The 27,635-nt window shown below is 44.8% G+C and overlaps 1 protein-coding gene across 1 annotated transcript in view; it reads left to right on the top strand.

The window, feature by feature from the left end:
* The first annotated feature begins 13,037 nt into the window (after window positions 1–13,037).
* The window catches only part of LOC139262095 (lateral signaling target protein 2 homolog), a 55,265-nt gene continuing 40,667 nt past the window's right edge, over window positions 13,038–27,635 (top strand). The window contains exon 1 of the mRNA XM_070877249.1: window positions 13,038–13,752. Within this exon, the coding sequence (XP_070733350.1) occupies window positions 13,684–13,752 (69 nt within the window). The 5' untranslated portion in view covers window positions 13,038–13,683. The remainder of the gene's footprint in view (window positions 13,753–27,635) is intronic.

Genomic DNA, 27,635 nt, shown 5'->3' with positions numbered 1-27,635 from the left:
TCCCGTCTATCACTTCAACAGCTCTACAACTCTTTTGTTGCAAAACAAAAATAAACATTAAATCAAGTGCCCCCTTATTAAAGGGGTGACACTACAAACAGTTTACAAGTGCCTTTTTTTGCGGGGGGGGGGGGGTTTTGTGGGGGTTTTTGGGGGATTTTTGTGTTTTTTCCTTTTTTTTTGGCACCAAAACCACAGATATATATACAAGTGTCCCCTATAAAAGGGGAGGGGGACACTAAAACCGGCAATTAAAACAAATTAAACTTTAAAACATATAAAATCAAATTAAAGTTTAGTTGCCGGACGTGATGATGCACTCCAGTCCCTCCGGCGCCCACCTCTCGCGGAAGGCCGCGAGCGTACCGAGGACACTGCGTGCTCCATCTCCAAGGACACCCTGACGCGGATGTACGCGCGGAAGAGAGGCAGGCAGTCAGGCTGAACGACCCCCTCGCTGCCTGGACCGGCTGATGGCACCCTTGGCCATGCCCAGGAGCAGTCCTACAAGGAGGCCCACGGAGCTACCCGCTCACCTCCGCACAGGGTGCCAAAGATCAGGAGCGTGGGACTGAAGTGCAACCAGAAATTGAGGAGCAGCCCCTTTAAATAATGGAACAAGGGCTGCAACCTCGTACATTCAATAAAAACATGGAACACAGACTCTTCCAGACTGCAGAAATTGCAGGCGGCCTGGGAGCCCGTGAACCGGCTTAAATATTTATTGCACGGGACTGCTCCGTGCACCACCCTCCAGGCCAAGTCCCCGATAAATAGTGGGAGGACTCCCGCGTAGAGTACACTCCATTGGGGACCCCCGCCTCCTCTGGATGGCAAGATGGTACGCCATGGCGTGTCCGGATGGCAGACGAGGATGGCAAGGTTGAGAGTGTGCAGGAGCAGCCCGTACAGGAAACCCCTCCGCGCAGAACTGAAAGGCACGGAGGCGATTTCCCCGAGGCGGCTCAAGTTGTGAGGCGCCGGCCCCCGAGGGAGGTTCCGGGGTTTGGCGCCGATGAGGAATTCCGTCCGGACGGGGGTCAGTTCGGACGGGATCTCCCCACGTGCTTGAGCCTCCTCGACACACCAAACGGAGTCAGGGCCCAGAGCTGTTTTTAGCGACTCGATGGCATCGGCCGCGCGGCGGACGTCGGCCCAGTTTAGGCGCCATGCCAGCACGTCTGGCGCCATCCAGCCCACTCCTCCACCATCGAGCAGGTCCCTGACCCTGGTCACCTTGCCAGCCACAGTCCTCTAGCCCTCTCATCTGCCTGCCTCCTAAAACCGCAGTCGTGGAGGTACAGATTCCTGAGCAACAGCTCCTGCAGGACAGCCGACACTCCAGACGGTGGAGAGCTGCGCTTGGCGGCGACTCTGTTCCAGATTTTGATGAGTTCCTGGTAAAAGACAGGCAGCCCCTGCACGGCGGACCTGATGCCCCCCAGGCTCACAAACAGGAGCTGCATGTCGTAATTGAGGCTGTGCTGCTGGCGGAAACAATACGTCGCCAGCGCACGCCACCTAGGAGGGTATCTCTGCAGGGTCTGAAGGCGGAAAGTCGCTAGCTGGGTGTCGATGCACACCAACGCCTGACCGCCCTCCCTAAGCGGGAGACTCAAGACCGCAGCAGAGACCCAGTGCTTCCTCTTGTTCCAGAAGAAGTCCACCAGCTTCTTCTGTATCCTGGCGACAAACACAGGGGGAGGGGTCAAAGTGACCAGCTGGTTTATGACTAGCGCTCGACCCCTGTAGGACAGCACTCGGAGCAGTCCTGTCCAGCGCCCTTGGCAAGCGGCGACTTTGGCCTCCAGCTCTTGCCAGTTCACTGGCCAGGCTTCCTCGTCGGGGCTAAGGTAGACTCCCAGATAGAGGAGGTGGGTCGTGCTCCAGGCAAAAGGCCTGAGCTCCTCCGGCAGGGAGTCCACCCACCACTGACCCACCAGGAGTCCGGAACATTTCTCCCGGTTGATCCTGGCAGAGGATGTGGCCGAGTAAATCTCCTCTCACTCACGCATCCTCCGCAGGTCAATAGGTTCCTTGACCATGAGGAGCACGTCATCAGCGTAAGCTGAGAGGATGACCTCCACGCCCAGCCCTTGCAGAGCCAATCCCGTCTATCACTTCAACAGCTCTACAACTCTTTTTGGGAGAGAAAAAGTAAACATTAAACATTAAATCAAGTGCCCCCCGAGTTGGGGGACACTCCAAACATTTTTCATGGCCCTTTTTTGTGTTTTTTTGTGTTTTTTAGGGGGGTTTTTTTTGGGCACTAAAATCATATTTTAGCTAGTGCCCCCTATAAAAGGGGAGGGGGACACTAAAACCGGCATTTAAAATAAATTAGACTTTAAAACATATAAAATCAAATTAAAATTTGGTTGTCGGGGGTAACGATGCACTCCAGTCCCAAAAGGTTGCTGGTGGATCAACGACAATGTGCATGCAGAACCATGAGCTGCCTATGGTGGCAGCAGAAGCCGACTGCCTCTGATATTGCCAGGCAGCCTCCCATCCAAGTACTAACCAGGCCTGACTCTGCTTAGTTTTTGAGATCAGACCAGATGAGGCGTTTTCAGACTAGTGTGGCCATAGGTGCAACAGCTCTACAACTCTTTTAGGAGACAAAATAAAACATTTAAATCAAGTACCCCCCAATCTGGGGGTCCACTCCAAACATTTTCCAATGCCCTTTTTTGTTTTTTTTGTTGTTTTTTTTGTATTTTTGTAGGGGTTTTTTTGTGGGTTTTTTTGGGCATTAAAATCATATAATTTACAAGTGCCCCCTATAAAAGGGGAGGGGGACACTAAAACCCAGCAATTAAAACAAATTAAACTTTAAAACATATCAAGTCAAATTAAAATTTGGTTGTCGGGGGTGATGATGCACTCCAGTCCCTCCGGCGCCCACCTCTCGCGGAAGGCCGCGAGCGTACCGGTGGACACCGCGTGCTCCATCTCTAGGGACACCCTGGCCCAGATGTAGGCGCGGAAGAGAGGCAGGCAGTCAGGCTGAACGACACCCTCGACCGCCCGCTGCCTGGACCGGCTGATGGCACCCTTGGCCGTGCCCAGGAGCAGTCCTACGAGGAGGCCCTCGGACCTACCCGCTCCCCTCCGCACAGGGTGCCCAAAGATCTGGAGTGTGGGACTGAAGTGCAACCAGAAATTGAGGTGCAGCCCCTTTAAATAATGAAACAGGGGCTGCAACCTCGCACACTCCATAAAAACATAGAACACGGACTCTTCCAGACCGCAGAAATTACAGGTGGCCTGGGAGCCCGTGAACCGGCTTAAAAATTTATTGCACGGGACTGCTCCGTGCACCACCCTCCAGGCCAAGTCCCCGATAAACAGTGGGAGGACTCCCGCGTAGAGTGCACTCCATCGGGGACTCCCGCCTCCTCCGGACGGCAAGATGGTACGCCATGGCGTGTCCGGACGGCAGGCGAGGATGGCAAAGTTGAGAGTGTGCAGGAGCAGCCCGTACAGGAAACCCCTCCGCGCAGAACTGAAAGGCATGGAGGGGATTTCCCCGAGGCGGCTCAAGTTGTGAGGCGATAGCTCCCGAGGGAGGTTCCGGGGTTTGGCGCCGATGAGGAATTCCGTCCGGACAGGGGTCAGTTCGGACGGGATCTCCCCACGTGTTTGAGTCTCGAGACACCTAACGGAGTCAGGGCCCAGAGATGTTTTTAGCGACTCGATGGCATCGGCCGCTAAACCCCACCTCACCAGCCACAGCCCTCTCGTCCGACTGCCACCTAAAACCTCGGTCGTGGAGGTACGGATTCCCGAGCAGCGGCTCCTGCAGGACAGCCGCCACTCCAGCCAGTGGAGAGCTGCGCTTGGTGGAGACTTTGTTCCAGACCCTGGTGAGTTCCTTGTAAAAGACAGGCAGCCCCTGGACGGCAGTCCTGACACCCCCCAAGCTCACAAACAGGAGCTGCGTGTCATAGTTGAAGCCGTGCTGCTGGCGGAAGAAATACGTCGCCAGCGCACGCCACCTAGGAGGGGGCTCGACGTAAAGGTATCTCTGCAGGGTCTGAAGATGGACGCTGGGCGTTGACGCACACCAACGACTGAGCGGGGGACTCAAGACCACGGCAGAGACCCAGTGCTTCCTGTTGTTCCAGAAGAAGTCCACCAGCTTCTTCTGTATCTTGGCGACAAACGCAGGGGGAGGGGTCAAAGTGACCAGCCGGTACCACAGCATAGCGGCCACCAGCTGGTTTATGACTAGCGCTCGACCCCTGTAGGACAGCACTCGGAGCAGTCCTGTCCAGCGCCCTAGGCGAGCAGCAACCTTGGCCTCCAGCTCTTGCCAGTTTGCCCGCCAGGCTTCCTCGTCGGGGCTAAGGTAGACTCCCAGATAGAGGAGAAGGGTCGTGCTCCAGGCAAAAGGCCTGAGCTCCTCCAGCAGGGAGTCCACCCATCACTGACCCACCAGGAGTCCGGAACATTTCTCCCGGTTGATCCTGGCAGAGGATGTGGCCGAGTAAATCTCCTCTCACTCACGCATCCTCCGCAGGTCAATAGGATCCTTGACCATGAGGAGCACGTCATCAGCGTAAGCTGAGAGGATGACCTCCATGCCCAGTCCTTGCAGAGCCAATCCCATCTATCACTTCAACAGCTCTACAACTCTTTTTGGGAGAGAAAAAGTAAACATCAAACATTAAATCAAGTGCCCCTCAATTTGGGGGAACACTCCAAACATTTTTCAAGGCCCTTTTTTGTGTTTTTTTTGTGTTTTTTGGGGGTTTTTCTTCGGTTTTTTGGGGTTTTTTTTGGGCACTAAAATCATATTTTTCCAAGTGCCCCCTATAAAAGGGGAGGGCAACACTAAAACCAGCATTTAAAATAAATTAGACTTTAAAACATATAAAATCAAATTAAAATTTGGTTGCCGGGGGTAATGATGCACTCCAGTCCCAAAAAGTTGTTGATGGATCAACGGCAATATGCGTACAGAACCATGAGCGGCCTATGGCAGCAGCAGAAGCCGACTGCCCCTGGTATTCCCAGGCGGCCTCCCATCCAAGTACTAACCAGACCTGACTCTGCTTAGTTTCTGAAATCAGACTAGATCAGGTGTTGTCAGACTAGTGTGGTCATAGGCTCAACAGCTCTGCAAGCCTGTGAGCATACTCTCAGGTGCATACATTACATCATCCATTTCTGGGATCGTCATCCAGTTGCTCTCCTTGGTTTTGGGCTTAACATAATCTTTTTCCTTCGCAGTTTTTGTAACAACATAATTTTTTGCAGAGCTTGTACCAGCTGATTTTGGTCCTGGAAAGTAACCTACTTCTAAGGCTTAATTCTGGTGCAAGGATTTGTTAGATTTAATCTAGTTACAAAAATGAATGTCATTCAAGGCAATTGTCCCCCGCCCCGCTCCCACCCCCGCAACCTGGATGTTTACTTCCTGTTCAGTAAATTCTGGTTTAGTTGATCTGTTGTCTGTTGTCTACAGCTAATATTTGGTAAATATGATTGTTTAAACGTTGAGAGGATTTTGGAGATTTTTATATTTTTGGTGATGTATTAGGTTTTTTAACAACATAACTTACAATACAACAGAGCTGGACAATGGAAGAGAGGCATTGGAGGAGGATAGTGTGGTCGACTGTGTCAAAGTCCATAGACAGGTCAAGAAGGACAAAGAGGGACAGTGCACCATGGTCACAGTTGCAAAGGATGTCATTTGTGCCTTTAATCAGGTCTATTTCAGTGTGGTGGCAGGGGCAGAAACTTGATTGTACAAATTCAGATATGGATTTGTGGGAAAGATGGGCATGGATTTGGGAGACAACAATACCTTCAAGGTATTTGGAGAGGTTGGAGATGACTGAGGGATTGAGGGTGTAAATTATGAGGAGGGGCAATGATGGTGGTCTTGAAAGGGAGAGGGACAGTACCCAAGGTGAGGTACAATGCCAGCTAGCATGGATGTCAGGAATGGAAGTTGGGTATACTGTAGCTTAGTCAGAATTGGGTCAAGAGATCTGAAAGTGTGTTTCATGGACAAGATGAAATTGAAGAGGGCATGAGGAGTGGAAGGATACAATTTAGGGAAAGACACAGGTTCAGGGCTAGGGGAAGATTGAACCTTGGGTGAATTTTGGCTCTGGTGGGCTAGGGGAAGGGAGAATGTGGCAGAGGCAACTGAAGGGTCTCAATCTTAGTGACAGTCTCAATCTCTGTGTGCTCCTGGCACTTGGTGTTAAAGGTGGTAGGAGAGAGAGGTTTAAGGAGACAATCAGTCGTGGAAAAAAGGAGCAAGGGGTTATATTTGCTCACCAGCATGATCCTGGAGTATTGAACGGTTTTGAAAGAGGAGAGTAAGGCTCAATAGTACTATTTGTAGTCTAGCCAGATGTGATGATGTATGACTAAACCAGTTGTATGTCGGATACACTGAAGTCTGGTCTTTTGGACGTGTGGGAGCAAAGATGGGTTTGGGTAGAAAAGTACCTGAAAGGGGAACAATGAAAGATGTCAGGACAAGCTGACAGAAGGAGACAGGAGAGAAGGGACCAAGAGGGATCAAGAGCGGGAAAAAAAGAGAAAGAAGTAATGGGCTCAGATCCAGACTGGCAGTCAAAATGCACACATGAATGGACATAGAGGGAATTCAGGTTATTTAGGCATGTCAATGTCTAGGAGAGACATCTCCTGATTGTGCACAGAAGATATAGTGGAGACAATGAGAGAGTCCAAAATTAAAGTCTGAGGTCCTGTATTGGGATGAAGTTGACTCGTGTTCAAGGTGGAATCAGTTTCAAACATCAACAGTTTTGGAGAGAGTTGTGGAGGGCGAGTGAGTGCAGGATCTGTTTGAGGGGCAGAGTATCAATGGGCCCACTGCTGGAGATTGTCCAGTTATAAATAAAGAGTTGAAGATGTGTGGAGAGTTGACCATGAGCCAGCAGAGGTTGTTAGTAATGCACACTAACAGATCCAGTATATCAACAGAGAAGTGAGGAGCAGTCAAAGTGAAAATCAAGGACAGAGAACAGTTAAGACCAGGATGCCAGGAAACGGTAAAAAGTAAATCCACAGGATCATTGCAGATGAGGGAGCGGGTCTGAAGAGCAGCTGTATGGAAGTAAGTAGCACACAAGATCGGAGCAGCAGTAGGAGCTTGAGGAGCCAGTCCAACCCAATCTACCAAAGGGTGAGAAGAAGTTCCGAAGGAAAAGTGGAGTCAGCAGTTATAGGAAACAAGCAGAAAGCAGCAAAACAAAAGTCATTTAGCAGCAATGGAGCAGAATCCAAAGCAGGGTGTGGAGCTAGCAAGAACAGATCAGAGCTAGCTCAGCAAAGAGTAAAACATTCCCAGCAAAGGAGCAGAAAACTGAGGATGCAGGAAAGACCAGGTCTTCGAATACAGGCAGTCCTGCTGAAGATACAGTCTCAGTAGAAAGCAATAGCAGTGGTGGGGGTCACTATAAAGTCCAGAACTCAGCAGAGAAATGGACTTCAGCCCAGGAGAAAATGGATTTCTGTTCAGGACCCAAAACAGTAGCAGAATAAATCTGAGAAACTAGCAGTGCATTTAAGTGCAGTCCTGAAGCTCGGTAGGTAACAGCAGCATGTGAGGGATGGGCACAGGTTACCCTAACACTTGTAGTGACTGAGTAGCAGAGCAGAATCATGTCAGTCAGGTCGTTCAGTGTTGACCAGCATGCCAGCGTAGTCCTGATGACAGAGGAATCCAGGAGCCCAGGATGTCAAATTTGAGCAAAGTTCCAGCTGTTGAAAAGAGCACAGTGAAAACACAGAATGAGCAGGATTGGGATATCTCCAACTATTTTAGTTGAAACCGTAAATCAAGTGCCCCCTTTAATAAGGGGGCACTAAAACCGACAAATTAAACAAATTAATCTCTTAACATTAAATGGATCAAATTAAAATTTGGTTGCCGGGGGTGATAATGCACTCCAATCTCTCCGGCACCCACCTCTTACGGAAGGCCGCGAGCATACCGGTAGACACTGCGTGCTCCATCTCCAGGGATACCCTGGCTCTAATGTAATCACAGAAGAGAGGCAGGCAATCGGGCTAAGCAACCCCCTCGACCGCCAGCTGCCTGGACCGGTTAATGGTCACTTTGGCCATGACCAGGAGCAGTCCGATGAGGAGGCCTTCTGACCTGCCCGCTCCCCTCCACACAGGAATCCCAAAGATCAGGAGCATGGGACTGAAGTGCAATGAGAATTTGAGGAGCAGCCCCTGCAAATATTGGAACAGGAGCTGCAACCTCACACATAGACATGGAACACGGACTCTTCCAGACTGCAGAAATTGCAGGCGGCCTGGGAATCCATGAACCAACTAAAAAAACTATTTCATGGAACTGCCCCATGCAACACCCTCCAGGCCAAGTCCCCAATAAATAAAGGGAGGACTCTCGTGTAGAGAGCACTCCATTGAGGACCCCCGCCTCCTCCAGATGGCAAGATGGTGCACCATGGCGTGTCCGGACAGCAGACGAGGATGGTAAAGTGAAGAGTGTGCAAAAGCAGCCTGTACAGGAATCCACTCCATGCAGAACTGAAAGGCACAGATGGGATTTCCCAGAGGAGGCTCAAGTTGTGAGACACCAGGTCCTTGGGATATCTCCATTTTTTTTTAAAACATTGATTCTTAATTGCCAATTAGGCTGAGAATGTCATCTATCAAAAGCAATTCAGCAAAAGTGCACAAGGGGGTCACAATGAATAAATTTCAAATAATAAATAAAAAAAAGGAAAACTCAATAAATTAAATCAGAATAGTACTTCCTGTGTAAACAATGCACTCCAGTCCTTCAGGTGCCCACTGGTCACGGAAGACCTCAAGTTTCCATCTGTTATACATTGTACATGTCAAATGTTTAAGCCACATCATTAATAAGTTAGTTCTTTCTTCTCCTCCCCGTTCCCTGTCCCACCCCCTTTCTCTGTCGCTCCCCTGCCCTTTCCCTGCCACTACCTCTTTCTCTGCCCCTGCACTTGTATAAAATTTGTTATATCTCTAACTAATGCCAATTCTGATGAAAGGTCATCGACCTGAAAAGTTGACTCTGTTTCTCTCTCCACAAATGCTGCCTGACCTGCTGAGTATTTCCAGCACTTTCTGTTTTTATATCATTAATAAGTTTCCTGAGTCACACTGTCTTTAACCAATTCAACAGATAGGCAGTGGATGGAGGACTATCTTACTGTACCGCTCAACTCAGACCTGCTACACAGCAAGTAAGCCCCAGGTGGGCAGAGGAAACATTTCAAGGACACCCTCAAAGCCTCGTTGATAAAGTGCAACATCCCCACAGGAACCTGGGAATCCCTGGCCCAAGACAGCCCTAAGTAGAGGAAGAGCATCCGGGAGGGTGCTGAGCACCTCGAATCTCGTAGCTGAGAGCATGCAGAAACCAAACACAGACAGCAGAAGGAGCGTGCGACAAACCAGACTCCCTACCCACCCTTTCCTTCGACCACTGTCTGTTCGATCTGTGACAGAGACTGTAATTCCTATATTGGACTTTACATAGAAACATAGATAATAGGTGCAGAAGTAGGCCATTCGGCCCTTCAAGCCAGCACCACCATTCAATTAAATCATGGCTGATCATTCCCTCAGTACCCCTTTCCTGCTTTCTCTCCATACCCCTTGATCCCCTTAGCCGTAAGGGCCATATCTAACTCCCTCTTGAATATATCCAATGAACTGGCATCAACAACTCTCTGCGGAAGGGAATTCCACAGGTTAACAACTCTCTGAGTGAAGAAGTTTCTCCTCATCTCAGTCCTAAATGGCCTAGCCCTTTTCCTAAGACTGTGTCCCCTGGTTCTGGACTTCCCCAACATCAGGAACATTCTACCCGCATCTAACCTGTCCAGTCCCATCAGAATCTTATATGTTTCTATGAGATCCCCTCTCATCCTTCAAAACTCCAGTGTATAAAGGCCCAGTTGATCGAGTCTCTCCTCATATGTCAGTCCTGCCATCCCTGGAATCAGTCTGGTGAACCTTCGCTGCACTCCCTCAATAGCAAGAATGTCCTTCCTCAGGTTAGGAGACCAAAACTGAACACAATATTCCAGGTGAGGCCTCACCAAGGCCCTGTACAACTGCACTAAGACCTCCCTGCTCCTATACTCAAATCCCCTAGCTATGAAGGCAAACATACCATTTGCCTTCTTCACCACCTGCTGTACCTGTATGCCAACTTTCAATGATTGATGAACCATGACACCCAAGTCTCGTTGCACCTCCCCTTTTCCTAATCTGCCGCCATTCAGATAATATTCTGTCTTTCTGTTTTTGCCCCCAAAGTGAATAACCTCACATTTATCCACATTATACTGCATCTGCCACGCATTTGCCCACTCATCTAAACTGTCCAAGTCACCCTGCAGCCTCCTAACGTCCCCCTCACAGCTCACACCACCACCCAGTTTAGTGTCATCTGCAAACTTGAAAATATTACACTCAATTCCTTCATTCAAATCATTGATGTATATTGTAAAGAGCTGGGATCCCAGCACTGAGTCCTGCGGCACTCCACTAGTCACTGCCTGCCATTCTGAAAAGGACCCGTTTATCCCGACTCTCTGCTTCCTGTTTGCCAACCAGTTCTCTATCCACGTAAGTACATTACCCCCAATACCATGTGCTTTGATTTTGCACACCAATCTCTTGTGTAGGACCTTGTCAAAAGCCTTTTGAAAGTCCAAATACACCACATCCACTGGTTCTCCCTTGTCCACTCTACTAGTTGCATCCTCAAAAAATTCCAGATTTGTCAAGCATGATTTCCCCTTCATAAATCCATGCTGACTTGGACCGATCCTGTCACTGCTTTCCAAATGCGCTGCTATTTCATCCTTAGTAATTGATTCTAACATTTTCCCCACTACTGATGTCAGGCTGACCGGTCTATAATTACCTGCTTTCTCTCTCCCTCCCTTTTTAAAAAGTGGTGTTACATTAGCTACCCTCCAATCCATAGGAACTGATCCAGAGTCGATAGACTGTTGGAAAATGATCACCAATGCATCCACTATTTCTAGGGCCACTTCTTAAGTACTCTGGGATGCAGACTATCAGGTCCTGGGGATTTATCGGCCTTTAATTCCATCAATTTCCCTAACTCAATTTCCCGCCTAATAAGGATATCCTTCAGTTCCTCCTTCCCACAAGACCCTCGGTCCCTTAGTACTTCCGGAAGGTTATTTGTGTCTACCTTCGTGAAGACAGAACCAAAGTATTTGTTCAATTGGTCTGCCATTTCTTTGTTCCCCATTATAAATTCACCTGAATCTGACTGCAAGGGACCTACGTTTGTCTTCACTAATCTTTTTCTCTTCATATATCTATAGAAGCTTTTGCAGTCAGTTTTTATGTTCCTGGCAAGCTTCTTCTCGTACTCTATTTTCCCCCTCTTAATTAAACCCTTTGTCCTCCTCTGCTGAATTATAAATTTCTCCCAGTCCTCAGGTTTGTTGCTTTTTCTGACCAATTTATATGCCTCTTCCTTGGATTTAACACTATCCCTAATTTCCATTGTTAGCCACGGTTGGGCTACCTTCCCCATTTTATTTTTACTCCAGACAGGGATGTACAATTGCTGAAGTTCATCCATGTGATCTTTAATGTTTGCCATTGCCTATCCACCATCGATCCTTTAAGTATCACTCGCCAGTCTATTCTAGCCAATTCTCATCTCATACCATCGAAGTTACCTTTCTTTAAGTTCAGGACCCTAGTCTCTGAATTAACTGTGTCGCTCTCCACCTTAATAAAGAATTCTACCATGTTATGGTCACTCTTCCCCAAGGGGCCTCGCACAACAAGATTGCGAATTAGTCCTTTCTCATTACACATCACCCAGTCTAGGATGGCCTGCTCCCTAGTTGGTTCCTCAACATATTGGTCTAGAAAACCATCCCTAATACACTCCAGGAAATCCTCCTCCACCGCATTGCTACCAGTTTGGTTAGCCCAATCAATATGTAGATTAAAGTCACCCATGATAACTGCTGTACCTTTATTGCTTGCATCCCTAATTTCTTGTTTGATGCTGTCCCCAACCTTACTACTACTGTTTGGTAGTTTGTACACAACTCCCACTAATGTTTTCTGCCCCTTGATATTCCGTAGCTCCACCCATACCGATTCCATATCATCCAAGCTAATGTCCTTTCTTACTATTGCATTAATTTCCTCTTTAACCAGCAATGCCACCCCGCCTCCTTTTCCTTTCTGTCTATCCTTCCTAAATGTTGAATACCCCTGGATGTTGAGTTCCCAACCTTGGTCACCCTGGAGCCATGTCTCCGTGATGCTAATTACATCATACCCGTTAACTGCTATCTGCGCAGTTAATTCGTCCACCTTATTCTGAATACTCCTCATATTGAGGCACAGAGCCTTCAGGCTTGTCTTTCTAACACACTTTGCCCCCTTAGAATTTTGCTGTAATGTGGCCTGAGTACAGTCACCTGAGAACTCACTTTTAGAGTGGAAGCAAGTCTTACTCGATTTCGAGTGACTGCCTATGATGATGATGATCTGACTGTACTAGTGCTCCTTCTGTGAGGTATAATTTATAGAAGAATATTAGGCTGAGTACAATATCACTATTGCCTAGCTTCTTTATCGAGCAGTCTGTGAAAACACTAGGACATGCTCTTGTTATCATTATGGTAGTTGCCAGGTAAATAATAAAAAGAAACACATGCTGGTGTGAAAATTAATTTTTTACAGATTTGATGACTCATCTTGTCTTATTATTAAAACTGCTGCAGAAGTACTTGCTGCCTAAGTATTTGGGTTGAAAGCACCAAGTCACACTCCAGGTGTTGGGACGCTTCCCTTTACCAATATGGCAGCACTGCGCCGTCACCTGGACGGTCTATGGGCGGGGCCACGGGTTGGAGGGCGGAGCCGTGCACGGAAAGGCGGGGCTAATTTAGGCGCGTCAGCGCGTAAATTATGATTGAGATAGGTAAGTGCGTCAGGTGGTGAGGGAGAGACAGGCAGAGTGAAGACAGAAGGGGCTGGCGGGTGTGGACTGAGCGGACAATGGGAGAGCAGAGGGGAACGATAGGGATGGAGTGAGAGGGCAGGTTCACTCCAGTTTCAACACAAGAAACTTTTTTTCAGCGAAGTTAACAGCCGGTTGAGACATTGGAGTACTTGAACAGGAAACGGCACAGTACTTGAGAGATAGTGGACCACCCCTGTACCTGAGAGAACATGTCTCACCAGATCAAGAATTACTAACCTGCCCACTGAAGTGAGGAATTACTTGTTTGGTCAAGGGAGAGTGTGAGGCGTTATCAACCTGTGTGTGAGTGAGTGAGTGACTGAGTGTGTGTGTGAGAGAGAGAGAGAGCGCGAGAGGGGGGAGCTGGCAGTTTGCCCATGTGAAAGTGGAGAGTTAACAGTGAGCCCATGGAGAGAAACTAATGAATAACCAGCCTGCCCATGGAAAGAAAGTGAAAAATTACCAGCCTATTCAAGGGAGAGGCAATTACCAACCTGTGGCAGTGAGAGAGAGAGGTCTGAGATATGCCAACGGATGTGATAGTGAGATGTCACCATGTTTGAGAGAGTGCACAAAAACAATTGAAACCGATCCTAAGCAACAGAAGTCAGGATTGTGGATCCAGCTGCTTAAAGTGTCAGTTTTCAATGCAAAGCAGCTCTGAGCAACTGAACATGCTGCCTGCTGTAGTGAAGAGATGGCTCCACAAACCCAAGGTAAGACGATATTCTACAGTGCACTCCAATTTCCCACTCTTCTATTTCATTCATCTCTCAATTTTTAAAGCTTCTACTTGTTTCTGCCTTTGCTGTGCTTTTTCTATGACTTTGGCCTTTCAGCTACTTTTATTAACTTTACAATTTTTGAATTATAATATCTGTGGGTTGGCAATCTACTTCAAAGATTTTGATTTAGATTTGACTTTCTATATAGCAGCTACTGGGCAATTTAATATTTTGTTTCCTTCAAACAAACACTCCAAGTTATCCTTTGGCACACTCCAGTTGTGACATAGCCAGAGATTATTGGCTCTTTATTTTATTTTTATCTGCCACTTCTTCTGTTGGGAAGTGCCTGTTCTGCTTTCAGTATGCTCACCTTGACTGCTTGATCAGTAATGCATTGGAACTCCAGCATACTGCATCAACTTTGATTTATTTTAGAAAGGTTTGAAGCCAATTAATTTTACTGTTCACTTTAAGATGTCAACATAGTATTCCTACTTAGTGGAGGTAATGTCACATCTAAGATAAGACAAGAGGAAGAGATTTCATAATGACTTCATGGGAACCAGTCTGTAATCCACTTTTGCAATTAAATGAATATTTGCATCTATTTCTCTTAACTGTTTCAGTTGCTTGCCTAATAGAATCACTGTACTGTCAAATGTAAATTATATCACATTCATAGTCCTGACCATAATTTGCCAGCAAGTTTGTTCATGAATTTTCAGATCAACCAATTTTTCAGATCTGAATCAATCTACCATGGTTCTTCATTCTGTGTCTTTTGCACATGTGTACTAGGAAAAGTTGCCTAATTTGTGATTTTTTAAAACTTTTTTAATGAACTTAGTTGACTAGGTTGGGGATATCTGGCAAAATTTGGTTACTCTATGTGTCTGCTCTGCCTTGTTGGTCACTGCATTTCTAGCATTATTGTGAAATGTGTGTTTACTTAGTCGTTCCATTTTAACTAAACCAGCTTTTGCAATTTTTTTTTCCTCCCCTGAAGATGCAAACTCAAACTCTTGGGCAGAGTTCCACAAGTAACAACAGGCCCTTCATACCTTCCCTAAAGTAATCTTTCATGTGTGAGCTGAAGGTGTGTGTCACCAGGGTAGTTGACCATGGAGGGCCTCATAGCCAAACCCAATCCTGTTCTCGCCCCACATCTACACACGCACTTTCTAGTTGGTAGCATTTCATAACAATTGAGAGCTGTAACCTCAAATGATTTGTCTCCTCCCTATCCTAGGAGTGGTGTGGACAATTATAGTGTATGCCATTTAAAGGTAGACAAGTTGCATTCCAATTCAGTCCAAGTGAAATTTTAAAAGATTGTGATGGGCCATAATTAACTTAACATCATTTCTTATTCTTTATATATGGAATGAGATAAAGTAAAATAAATTTAATTTTGGCCTGATTCTAAGCTCCTTTTTACTACAACTTTCACAATTGCTTGACATGCAAGTTGGACTGGTTTCTCATCTAAACTATTGGTGCTTATGAATCACCTGAGTAGGCGGTGACCAACCATGCTCTGTTTTGACTTGTTTTAACTCTCCCTCTCCTGTCCACATTTAGTTATTTTAACATGCTGCTATCTTTCTTTTCAATTTCTGCACAAAAATTAGTTATGTTCTTTTGAGCAAGAAAGTTTAGTTATTCTGAAACTTCTTGAATAATTGCTGAAATAAACCATATAAAATAAGACTTGACTTTAGTTCATTCATGTTAAGTGATTTGGTATTGTCTGAAAGACAGATTGCAGTCAAATCCAGTTGCATGTAACTCAGTTGTCTGGCAATCCTGTTTGGGTTTAGAATGATAGAATCCTGCACAATTCATATTGGCCATTGATAGATTTTAGATTGTCTGCAAGAAAATTTGTATGATTTTGGCTGTATGCAAATAAACTGGTGGTTTCTTGCAATTGATTCCCAATGTGTCAACTGTGGCTCAATTGGTAGCGCTCTCTCTCATCTGAGTCGGTTGTGAGTTCAAGTCCCACTCCAGAGATGTGAGCACAAAAATCTAGGTTGACACTCCAGTGCAGTATTGTGCTGCCCTGTCTGAAGTGCCCTCTTTCAGATGAGACATTAAACCAAGGTCCTGTCTGCTCACTCATGTGGATGTAAATGATCCATGGCACTATTTCAAAAAAGAGCAGGAGTTATCCCTGGTGTTCTAGCCAGTAGTTATCCCTCAATCAACATCACTAAATCAGATGATTTAGTCATTGTCACATTGCTGTTTGTGGGAGCTTGCTGTGTGCAAATTGGCTGCTGCATTTTCTACATTAACAAATTATAGAGATTTTGTAAATCTGTGGAATTCTCTGCCCCAGAGAGCTGTGGAGGCTGGGTCATTGAATATATTTAAGGTGGAGGTACAGATTTGAGTGATCAGGCTATAAAGGGCTGATCTGATCATGCTCTTTCTTTGCTTTCCATGATCGTACTAAATGGCCTACTTCTGCTCCTAGTTCTTATTACAACAGTGACTACATTGCAATAAGTATTTCATTGGCTGCAAAGTGCTTTAGGACATCCTGAGGTTGTGAAAGATGTTATATAAATGCAAGTCTTTATAGCTGCATATATATTAAGACTTTGCTCCTGTAATATTATAATATGTGAGGTGACTTCCAGTACCCCACCACAAAAGATAACTTTCTGTCGCTCTGCCAGAGGCTTACTGCTGCTGATTGCAAATATAAAAGGTTGTTGCTTGGACTCCTGCCACAGGCCACTATTTTTCTCATCGTAGACGGGATGCATGTATTTTTAGCGTGTACAGACCTTCCCTTGACTGTTGGTAAAAGTCGGTAGCGGAAATCTAAAGTCGCAAGCGGGAGTCTTTAATTGTGCATGAACAGTTGTTTCCCCATTGCTGCTGCTGCTTGGTAATCTGCACTGCAATGTAAATGGGGTAGATTCCTAAGCATTTTGCAGAACCACCTCCAGTAGACAATGACTGGCATCCCACAAGGAGTATTACACTATTTCTCCAACTTGCATTGAAAAACAATCTTGAAACAGTTTCGCTTAGTGATTTGTAGCTTTTGACAAATTGAGTGCTTATTAAGGGGAGGAATTTTGGTGCAAGGGAAGGGACTGCATTCTGATTCTAGGGTCAGCAAAAACCTTTTCCAGGTCAAGTAACTCATTAGCAACCAAGCAGAAAAGGATCTTCTCTTTTTTTTTTTCCCCCCATCATTTCAAACTGTAAATAGCATGCCCAGATGCACCATTTGAGGTGTTTTCATTTCCCATATCTGCCACTCTTGTGGCCTTTTGAGTTAGATTGCTTTCTTATTGAAAAATTAGAGTTTTGCACTGTTGGCCTTCACCCACTAGCAATTAGGTTGTAAATATCCAAACCGAGATGCAAGGCCTTTATTTTCTAGACTGGCATTCAAAATAAGTCGTAGAAGTGGAAACATTTCAAATGGAACCTATAAAATCAACTTTAGTCCAAAAGCTGTGTTCTGGTAGTTGAGAAGCAATGGTGTGTTCTGGTAGTCGAGAAGCAATGGCTTCATGATTCCAGGTGACTCATGGGACCCCATGCTCTTAGCCACTGGAGCCCGAGTGCAGACTACTCTACCAACACTCAGGCTGGGGACTGTGTCACAAGTGTCAATTCACCTTCCTCTGCCCCAAAATGTCAACACCTGCAACTCCAGCTGTAAAACAAGTAGGAGCTAACGTTAGTGTCTAATGTTATTAAAGCCAGAGTGCCTAATGGAAAGATATAGTACTGTTCCTCAAGCTTGCATTGAGTTTCATTGGAATAATAGTAATAACTTTTATTTATATAGTGCCTTTAACATTGTAAAACGTCCCAAGGCGCTTTGCAACAATTTTACAACACATTAGATATTGACCTTTTAAGGGAAAGAGAAAAAGCGTGAGAAGGAAGTGTAAAAAGAGGTGAAGGCTCGGGTCTGAAGTAGCAGCCAAAATGCATGTGCAGATAGACACAGGCGAAAAAACTTTTCAAACAATTTAAAAAAATTCAAATTGCATTGTAAATAATACAATAAGGAGTATACAATAGTAAAATCAGTATAATAAAGATGAATTATAATTAAACAAAATTAATATATACCATAATTATAAGTTAAGTTTAAAATTAGAAAATCAGCAATTGAAGCGAATTAAATCAGTTATTAACTGTCAAGATTCATTCCCTGTCCAGTGATTCAGTTAATCTAGAAGAAACAATCACTGTCCTCCATTCTTGTGATGTCATAATTTTATTACTTTTTTATTTCTCATTTTGTCCTCTTGATGGGACATTTAATAGCTCCAGGCTCGAGCTACCTCCGTTGTCGGGGAGACGCTGATGTTTAAATCTCCCTCCAGCTGCTCAAGGCTCATGCTGCCTCCATTATCAGGGAGACCCCATAATGTAGAAGAAGAGATCAGAGTGGGAAGGGAAATTAAAGCAACAGAGATGGACCACATAAACATAAGTGTCTCAAGCATAGTTAATAAAATGCTCGATCAGGGTGAGAGCAGGCAGCCGCACCAACACAGTCATCAATGCAGCAGCAAACCAGGTCAGGGAAAGGGCTTCAGTAGGAATTGGAGCAGAGTGTTCAACATATCTACAAAAAGATAGGCATAGCTAGAATCCATGTGGATTTGTGCAGCAAGACCTTTTTTATGTGGAGAAAGTGAGAACTTGTTCAGGATGAGAACCAGTTCAGCCAGGCAGATGAATGTAGTTTCAACAGTGGCCCAACAAGAAATGGGAGGCCCTCGGGCTGGCTTGGTGATGGATGAAGGTGTAGAGCAACTGTACAACCATACCAAAGAAAAGGATGAGTCCAGAAAACTAGGATTTGTTAGAGGGAGAGTGCATCAGAAGAACGATTGATGTAAGTGGATAGGGACTGGATTGGGGAATCGGAGTGAAGATAAATTTTTTGATACTCACTCACCTCTGACCACATTCTAGCAACTTTAAGGGAAAGGAGGCATTAGTCAAATAATATGCATTTTTGGTTAATCATAGTATTCTGCAGACTTCACAATGAGTAGGCGGTCTGATGATTACTAATCTCTTGCTGTGGTGAGTTCTGAATCATTTTTCTGGGGATGAAATGATTGCGCAGGCCCTGATAATTCTTGCAGTAATTATGTGATAGTGTAACCAATCCTCTTGTCAGAAATTGTTGACGCCTTGGGGCAGATTCGCAACCTGTCACCAGGGATGTAAATGCAAAGCTAGTATTGGCTTATGAAACCTGTGGTTGGAGTACATCTAAAGCCAGTTTGTTCATTGTGTTAGCACATTTGCCACGACGGAAGGCCAAATGGTTTGGGATGCTCTGTTATTGACTGGTCAGAAGAAGATGTCAAGCCAGTTGATTGTACGTAATGTTTCCTGTATGTAATATAATGGACCTAATGAGTCGTCATCTACTTCTGTCCCAAGCTTATCCAAGTTTGTAACAAGATTGTGAAGTTAAATCTGTCATGATTTCAAGCTCCTTTCCTCTTACAGGGTAGTGGCCAAATGCTAGGTGGTGCATAAGGGGGGGGGGGGAAAATCATGTTTTGTTTCATTTGCCTATATGTCGTCATTGTGCCTTCTTGAATACATTAGTGGGAGTATATCATCTTTTGTGGATACCAAATGCAAACCTTTGAGACATGGAGAAAGGGGAAATGCACTATTGTGTATTTGTTGTTGATGCCAGTACATTGGATATATTCAAGAGGGAGTTAGATGTGGCCCTTGCGGTTAAGGGGATCAAGGGGTATGGAGAGAAAGCAGGAAAGGGGTACTGAAGGAATGATCAGCCATGATCTTATTGAATGGTGGTGCAGGCTCGAAGGGCTGAATGGCCTACTCCTGCACCTATTTTCTATGTTTCTAATATAAGGGTTCTATCATTTGAGTTGTGTTTCACCTCATCAATTTCATCAAAATTATTTAAAAATCGACATTTGCAGACGACTGAGCAACACATTGAAATTTTTTTTTTAAGTTGTTCGTGGGATGTGGGTGTCGCTGGCAAGGCCAGCATTTATTGCCCATTTCCAGTTGCCCTTGAGAAGGTGTGGGTGGTGAGCCGCTGCATTAAACTGCTATGTGGTGAAGGTACGCATGCAGTGCTCCGAGACCTGGGTTTGAATCCAGTCCAGATTGATGGCTATTAGGGCCTTGTATAAAATTGATTTTGGGAAATTTGAATTGAGTAGTTCGAGCCCATTACACAAAATCACTTACAGTGGGCACTAAATTGAAAATCTCACGAAGAGGTCACAAAGCATTTGAGAAGAGGTAAACATCACACTGGTGCAGTAGAGGAGCTCCATCCTGAAATATGCCTGGGCTGTACCTGATGTTGAGTAGTCAAAAAAAATTTCATTCCCAAAGATATGCCTCAGTTTGGGTATAACAACACTTTTTTTTTTTGTTTGACTTTAATTGACATTATGGGAGAGGAAGAGGGGGAGCTGGTTAACACCTCTGGGTTATATTACATGCTCTGTTTCTCATTCACACAGATGTACCAACTTGGTTAAAATCTTGCTCTATGGTCCTCTGCTTATATACAGGATGGGCTGTCATCTCTCTGAGCCTTTTAGGACTATCAACATGCCTCCTTACAATCTTGTGTAGAGGAACAATTGCTTCGAACTGAACAATTTACACAGCCATGAGTTGGTGTTGATTCTCCAAGTATGTGAAGGTGGGAAAGCTCCCAAGCTGTCAATTTCCAAGGGCCTGTCAGATTGTAATGGCTGTGATCGCCACCTCATTGCCTTGCATCTGCCCTGAAGCTTTTCCCCGAAACAATCTTTAGAATACATAAGGGAGAACCAGTGGATGTAGTGTATTTGGATTTTCAGAAGGCCTCTGATAAAGTCCCACATGAGGTTTGTGTGCAAAATTAAAGCACACAAGATTGGGGGTAATGTACTGGCATGGATTGAAAATTGGTGAACTGACAGGAAACCGAGAGTAGGAATAAATTTGTCCTTGTAATATTTCCAAGTTTGCTGCCAACATAAAACTAGGTGGGATTGTTAGTTGTGAGGAGGATGCAAAGATGCTGCAAGGTGATTTTAGATAGGTTGAGTGAGTGGGCAAACACATGGCAGATGAAGTATAATGTGGATAAATGTGAAGTTATCCACTTTGGTAGGAAAAACATAAGGACAAAGTATTTAAATAGTGATGGCTTGGGAAGTACAGTGGGATGGACCTGTGTCCTTGTACACCAGTCATTGAAAGCAAACATGCAGGTGCAGCAAGCAGTTAGGAAGGCAAATAGTATGTTGGCCTTCATTGCAAGAGGATTTGAGTACAGGAGCAAGGATGTCATACTGCAGTTATACAGGGCCTTGGTGAGACTGCACCTGGAGCATTGTGTGCAGTTTTGATCTCTTTACCTAAGAAAGGATATACTTGCCATAGAGGAAGTGCAACAAAGGTTCACCAGACTGATTCCTGGGATGGCAGGACTGTTGTATGAGCAAAGATTGGGTCGACTAGGCCTGTATTCACCAGAGTTTAGAAGAATGAGAGGGGATCTCATTGAAATGTATGAAATTCTGACGGGGTTGGATAGACTCGATGCGAGGAGGATGTTTCCCCTGGCTAGGAAGTCTAGAACAAGGGCTCACAGTCTCAGGATGTCGGGTAGGAAATTTAGGACTGAGATGAGGAGAAATTTCTTCACTCAGAGGGTAGCGAACTTGTGGAATTCTCTACCACAGAAGGCTATGGAGGCCAAGTCACTGAATATATTTAAGAGGGAGATAGATAGATTTATAGACACACAAAACAAGGGATATGGGGAAAAAGCGGGAATATGGTGTTGAGATAGAGGATCAACCATGATATTGAATGGCGGTGCAGGCTCGAAGGGCCAAATGGCCTACTACTGCTATTTTCTATGTAAACCAGTATTTTGCACAAGCATATAGGAACTAGAATGTGTAAGGTCTGTATTATGAGGTGTGGAGAGGCTCAAGCAGAATTATTTTTTAAATGAGCAGGTTCGAGGCTGATGGATTTTACTTTTGTGATTTTAATTAAACTCGTGGTGCCATTTTCCTTGTCACCTCTTTACAAAGACCACAGTATTCAATTTCAGCCTGCAGAGGAAGTATGTATTTTTGTAAAAGGGTGGATCCGTACTATGGGTGTGAAAAAGGTTACTATTGTGTGTGTCTGTCTTATGTTAGAAAGATAGCATTGCAAACAGTTCGTATGCATTCAGTTGTTCTGTGTAATGATGCTTGACCTGATGGTTGCATGTAATCTTTTTTAGACAAAGAACAGGGTGCTTATAATTCTGAAACGTTTATTTAAAAAAAGAAATAGGCCCGGAATTTGCAGTCTGGATGACAGCGACTGGCAGTGTTTGCAATCATTACGCCTTTGAAACTGACCTCGACTTAGTGCATATGCGCCAAACCCCTAACTTCAAGAGCACCTTTGGTATGCTGAAGACGATATGAAAAAGCAAACCTGAAACATGGCTTGACTCTGTCCTACTAGTTACTTGTCAACTCTGCAGTATTGAGTACTTTACTTTTTTATAAACTAAACTTCATGGCTTTCTTTTTAATCATTCCACTCCCCAACCCCACAAAGAAAATTGGGGGAGGGACATATTGCTTCATGCATGTTGTTTGGGGAATTTCTTTCACCATTGGAAAAAGGTGCAGAGGAGGGCCACTCGACCAATTCCCAGTATAAAGCATCTTTCTATCAAGAAAGGCTAATAGAGTTGGGCTTCTACACTTTCGAAAAGAGTAGACTTGGGGGTGACCTGATTTGAGGTTTATAAGATGATGACGGGAATAGATTGTGTTCTGGTTGACAGTTTGTTCTAATTAAATAGATTAGGGAGGACCAAGGGTCACAATTTTAATTTGTTTTTATACTCCATGCCCCTATTTATAAAACCTAAGCTCTTGTAAGTTTTTTCACAACTTTATCAACTTGTCCAAATACTTTTAAAAGATTTGTGTCTGAACCCGTAAGTGACTTGAGTGTTCTGCTTTTTTTAAAAGTTTGATCATTTTGTAAAATGGTGTACATTACTTAGTAATTAGGTGTTTACTTTGACATTGCTTTCATTGTATGCATGTTTTAGATTCCGATTCTGTGTTTGGTGACAATTGTTCTTTGTACAGGTTGTTTTGGGGATTGATGCCAATGACTGCTGATTCCAAATAGGGTCTATTTCATTGCACAGGGCAGTATGGGAGTGTTGCTGGGCAGCACCTTCAAGAGGCACAAGTAGTGTGTTTTTTAATAAAACAAACTGGCAACATTCAAAAGCAATTGCTATCTCTATCAGGATCATATGTTTTTTTTAAACTTTTTTTCCCCTTATATTTTATTTTGAGGATCTATGTTCTGCTCGACTCCATTGTGTACACAATATTATGAGCATTCCTAGACACTCTGCTTCCAAATTAGATGCCAAGATCTTGCATAAAAACCTAAGAACATAAATAGGAGCAGAAGTGGGCCATATGGCCCCTCAAGCCTGCTCTGCCATTTAATATGATCATGGCTGATCTGATCATGGACTCAGCTCCACTGCTCCCCATAACCCCTTTATTCCCTTATTGTTTAAGAAACTGTCTATTTCTGTCTTTAATAAATTCAATGTCCCAGCTTCCACAGCTCACTGAGGCAGTGAATTCCACAGATTTACAACCCTCAGAAGAAATTCCTCCATCTCAATGTTAAATGGGCGGCCGCTTATTCAAAGATTATGCCCCTTAATTCTAGTCTCCCTCATTTAATGGAAACATCCTCTCTGCATCCACCCTGTCAAACCCCCTCATTAATCTTGGCTGCGGAAGGAGTCATGCACAGAAGATTGTTGGACAAAGATCCCTGGACTACTTTTGAATTACTTCCTTACTGTTCACTGACATAGCACACCATTGTCAACCTTTTAAAGTGTTCCAGGCAATTTCTTTTGACATGTAGTTCACTTTATGTAGGACGTTTTGCAGTCTGGTGTTCCAAGTCCTATTTTTAAATCTATGACAAATAGACCTGCACTTTCTGACTGGCTACGCATGAATCTTCCACTGCCTATAGTAAGAGGGCTATCTGGTTCACTGTCTCACTCCCGTTACAGAGTACTGTACTTGGTGAAAGATTTGTTATGTCAGTAACTATCATTGAGAAGGTGATGGGTAATGCAGAAAGTTGGAACTCAAAGCTTATTGTATTGTTTGTTTCCAGCCATGATTACCCCACTTGGCAAGTTGTTGATCTCAACTGTACAACTGAAGGAAAACGCACTGGTGGAAATTGTTATTTCTCCTCTCCTTCCCCACAGGGACTGAGTCATAATGAAGGTCAATCATTCACTCGTGTTATCTTCACCTGGGTCAATCAGTAGAATGGTATTCGTAAAGCCCTGGGGATAGGTCTTCAGCTGGTCCGCTTGAAAGGGAAAACTTGAATGCAAACAAGCATTTCAGTAAATTGAAGGGGGGAGGAAATAACAGATACTCCAATCACTGAGAGGAAGTGAATGTTTTGAATGACCTACCTGCTTAAAAGAAAAACAGGAAATGTTAAAATATATCCATGAGTCAATGACGAGACCTTTTTTTAATTTAAAGTAAAAGCCTGCAAATAGCCAAGACAGTGAGAGTGCCCCCTGCCCCAAGGAAATGGGTGGGGTGGGGGGGGGGGTAACAAAGGCTGCAGATGCAAATCTAAAATGAAAACTGGAGTGCTCCATCACTGTGGTTTATTAGTACCACAGATGAGTAAAATCAGGCTAACACTGAAGGTGTAGATACGCAGCCCCCTCAGCCAGAACTGTGTTGTAACAAGATGTACACCTGGGCAACCTTCCTCCCCCACTCCAAGATATCGAAAAAATGATTTCCCCCCCCCCCCCACCCAAATCATTCATTGCCATAAAGAAAATGGGACATATAGTTAAGATCTTAAGTTAAGAAAGTCAGGGGCCAAAATTGCCCCCCTCCTTAAGGCTCATCACCACCTCTAAGAGGTGGTAATGGAGCGGATAGGCCTCACCGACTGGGGGCAGACAGATGGGTTGACCCATCCAAAATTGCCCCCAGGCCGGAAGTGGCAGGAACTGTTTTCCACGTTACTCGTGTGTTATGTCTTGAATAAAGAGTCAGACTAGATACTGCAAGCTCAAAGGTGTGACCGTAGACCTTTATTACAGATCTGAGTGCCTCTCCAGCCTGTGAGGCCTCCTTATATACAGCTGCTCCAAGGGATTGTGGGATCCCTTGGAACTCCAGGGGATAAGCCCCCTGGTGGTTAGACATGGTATTTACAAGTTTACATCCATAACACTGCTGCCGCCCCAATGGGCAGCACACTGACCACCAGCGACCCCTTTCCGCCTCCTGTGGGAAATTGCCCCGTGGGAGCGGCGTTCTGGTCAGTGCCACTGACCGCTTGCCCCGGTTGGGAAGCGCTGTGTGTCTGGGCAGCGCATCCATCTTTAAAGGGGAGCTGCCACAGTCATCATGTTATTTACATTGTTGGCTGACTCCGAGGTCGGCCTGACAATGGTGGCCACGGGTTTGGCCAGGCAGGCAGCCTGGCACCCCCTCTTGGGTACCGGGCCACAGGCCTGGCCGAAATCCTCCCTGGTGGCCCAGTGGGCTTAACTGAACTAATTGCAGAGTTCGCAGTGGCCCTCCCCTTTAACTGAAGGGGAGGGGTGTTGTGGCGCGTCAGCACAATGCGACATGGCTGCCCCATTCCAAGGGCACTTCCGCCCCTCAATACCACCCTGACCAGAAATAAAAAGCCAAAGACCTGAATATTGGTCCAATCTCTGCCCCATGGATTGGGGCGGAGAAATCACTACTGAATCGGTGAGTGCGCCTACTTTTTGGTCGGGGAGCAATTTTGGCCCCTCAATGTCGAGACCAGAGGGCTGCAGAGTGTCCTGGGAAAAAAAATGAGACTGTCCTTCAGCTTGCTTGGAACAGTGTGATGCCAAATATTGAGAGGTCCAAGTGGAAATAAGAAGCTGAGTTACAGGAGTGAGCCATTGGCAAGTCTGGATTAGCCTCTGAACAGAACACCATTGTTCTGCAAAATGGTTTCCTAATCCTGATTTATAGAGGAGACTACACCATAAGCAGTGAATACAACATACTGGAGGAAGTTCATATAAATTATTGTTTTATGTGGAAGGAGTAGTTGACACTCTGGATAATTGTGTTGCAGTAAGTGAATGGGCAAGTATTGCATCTGCTGTGGTTGCAGAGGAAAAGCCTGGGAAAGGGCAGCTAGAAGTTGCAGTGGTGGAAGAGTGCGCAAGCATATTGCCAATAGAGTAGTCCCTTCAAAAAATTGGGAGGTGAGGGCAAGGTGTGCTTGGTGGTAGCATTATCTTGGTGGTGGTGGTGGAAGGTCATCTGACGAATAGAAGGGGAGGACAAGGTAGATCCTATTTGCAAGAGGAGGAGGAGGAGGACGACATGAGTAGTGGCACAGAAATGGGATGGTTGTCATCAAGGATCATGTCAATCACTGAGAGGGAACTGTAGTTGAGGAAAAGGAGAGGTGCTTTTGTGCAGAATGTGGAATGATCAGAAAAGATTCAAAGGATGTGGAGAAAGGGCTGGATTGCAGGGTAGGAAGAAGCATGCTCCAGGCAGCTGTGGGAGTATGTGGGCCTGTAGTCGATGTCTGTGGAAAGCCCACTACCCGAGATAGATGGAGACAAAGACATTTCAGAAGGGAAGAGTCTGAAATGGATCATGAAGTTGAGGGATGAGTGGAAGTAGAGATAATGAAGTTCTCGAGCAAGAAGCAACACAGTCATAAATGTAACGGAAGGCAAGGTCGGGAAACAGACCTGAGCAGCATTAGAACAGAGTATTTGATATAACCTACATAAAGACAGGCATAGCGGGTTCCCATACTTTGGTGGACCTCTCACCATCTTAGCTATTTATACATTGCTTTGTGGTGTTTTTAATGTCTTCTCATTCCATTACTGAGATCTTTTACAATTTGCTTAACTTTTAAACAGGTGATGGGTCACTCAAACACCTCTGACTCAACACCCTATTGTTTCCCCATCCCTTTCTTCCCCTGCATTCTATTAAAATGCTTGTTCAATTTAATTTTCAGTTCTGATGGAGGGCGCACATCCCACATGTGTTGCTGTCTTTCTCTTTACAGATGCTGACCAGCCTGCTGTGTATTTTCAGCAGTATTTTTTTCATAGACTTCAGCATTTGGGAGTTTTTTAGTTCTGTATGTAACATACTCCCAATATTCTTCATACTCTCTCAATAAGATCATGCTAACATTATTAGTCCTTTATCCCTAAATCTGTTCCACAATGATAGTGAACTGTTATTTACATAGTGGAGTGAAGGGAGATTAAAATCTATGGTGAATTGTGTAGTATTATTCCTCAATGATTGTCATAATGGACTGCATTACCCTTTTATATAACCAGCTTCAATTTGAGTTCAAAATACAGAGCAGTGTTTTCATAACATGATTCTTGAAACCAAGCAAGCGGTAATTTTTATATGATTTGATACAAACAGGTGTGCTTCAATGCAACTTTTAAGTGCTGCATATAACACAGCTGTTTCAAAAACAAATATGCTCTGTATACTTTATCCTCCTGCCAATTGGACATTTGTTCTCTATTTTAAAACCTCGGTGAGAACTTTAAACAAATACATTCCATGAAACAAAGCAGGAATTTCATTCTAAAACAATGGAAAGAATGCATGTATATTTTATATAAAGACCAAATATTGTACTCAAGCCATGGATCTTCCAACAGTATTCCCTAATCTTTCCCCAGTCCAATATTTAAAGTGGCTCATGCAATTTTTATATGG

The sequence above is a fragment of the Pristiophorus japonicus genome, chromosome 4 (genome assembly GCF_044704955.1).
Source record: "Pristiophorus japonicus isolate sPriJap1 chromosome 4, sPriJap1.hap1, whole genome shotgun sequence".
Lineage (NCBI taxonomy): Eukaryota > Metazoa > Chordata > Chondrichthyes > Pristiophoridae > Pristiophorus > Pristiophorus japonicus.
The sequence above is the reverse complement of the archived record's forward strand: the minus strand, read 5'-3'. Positions and strand labels throughout refer to the sequence as shown.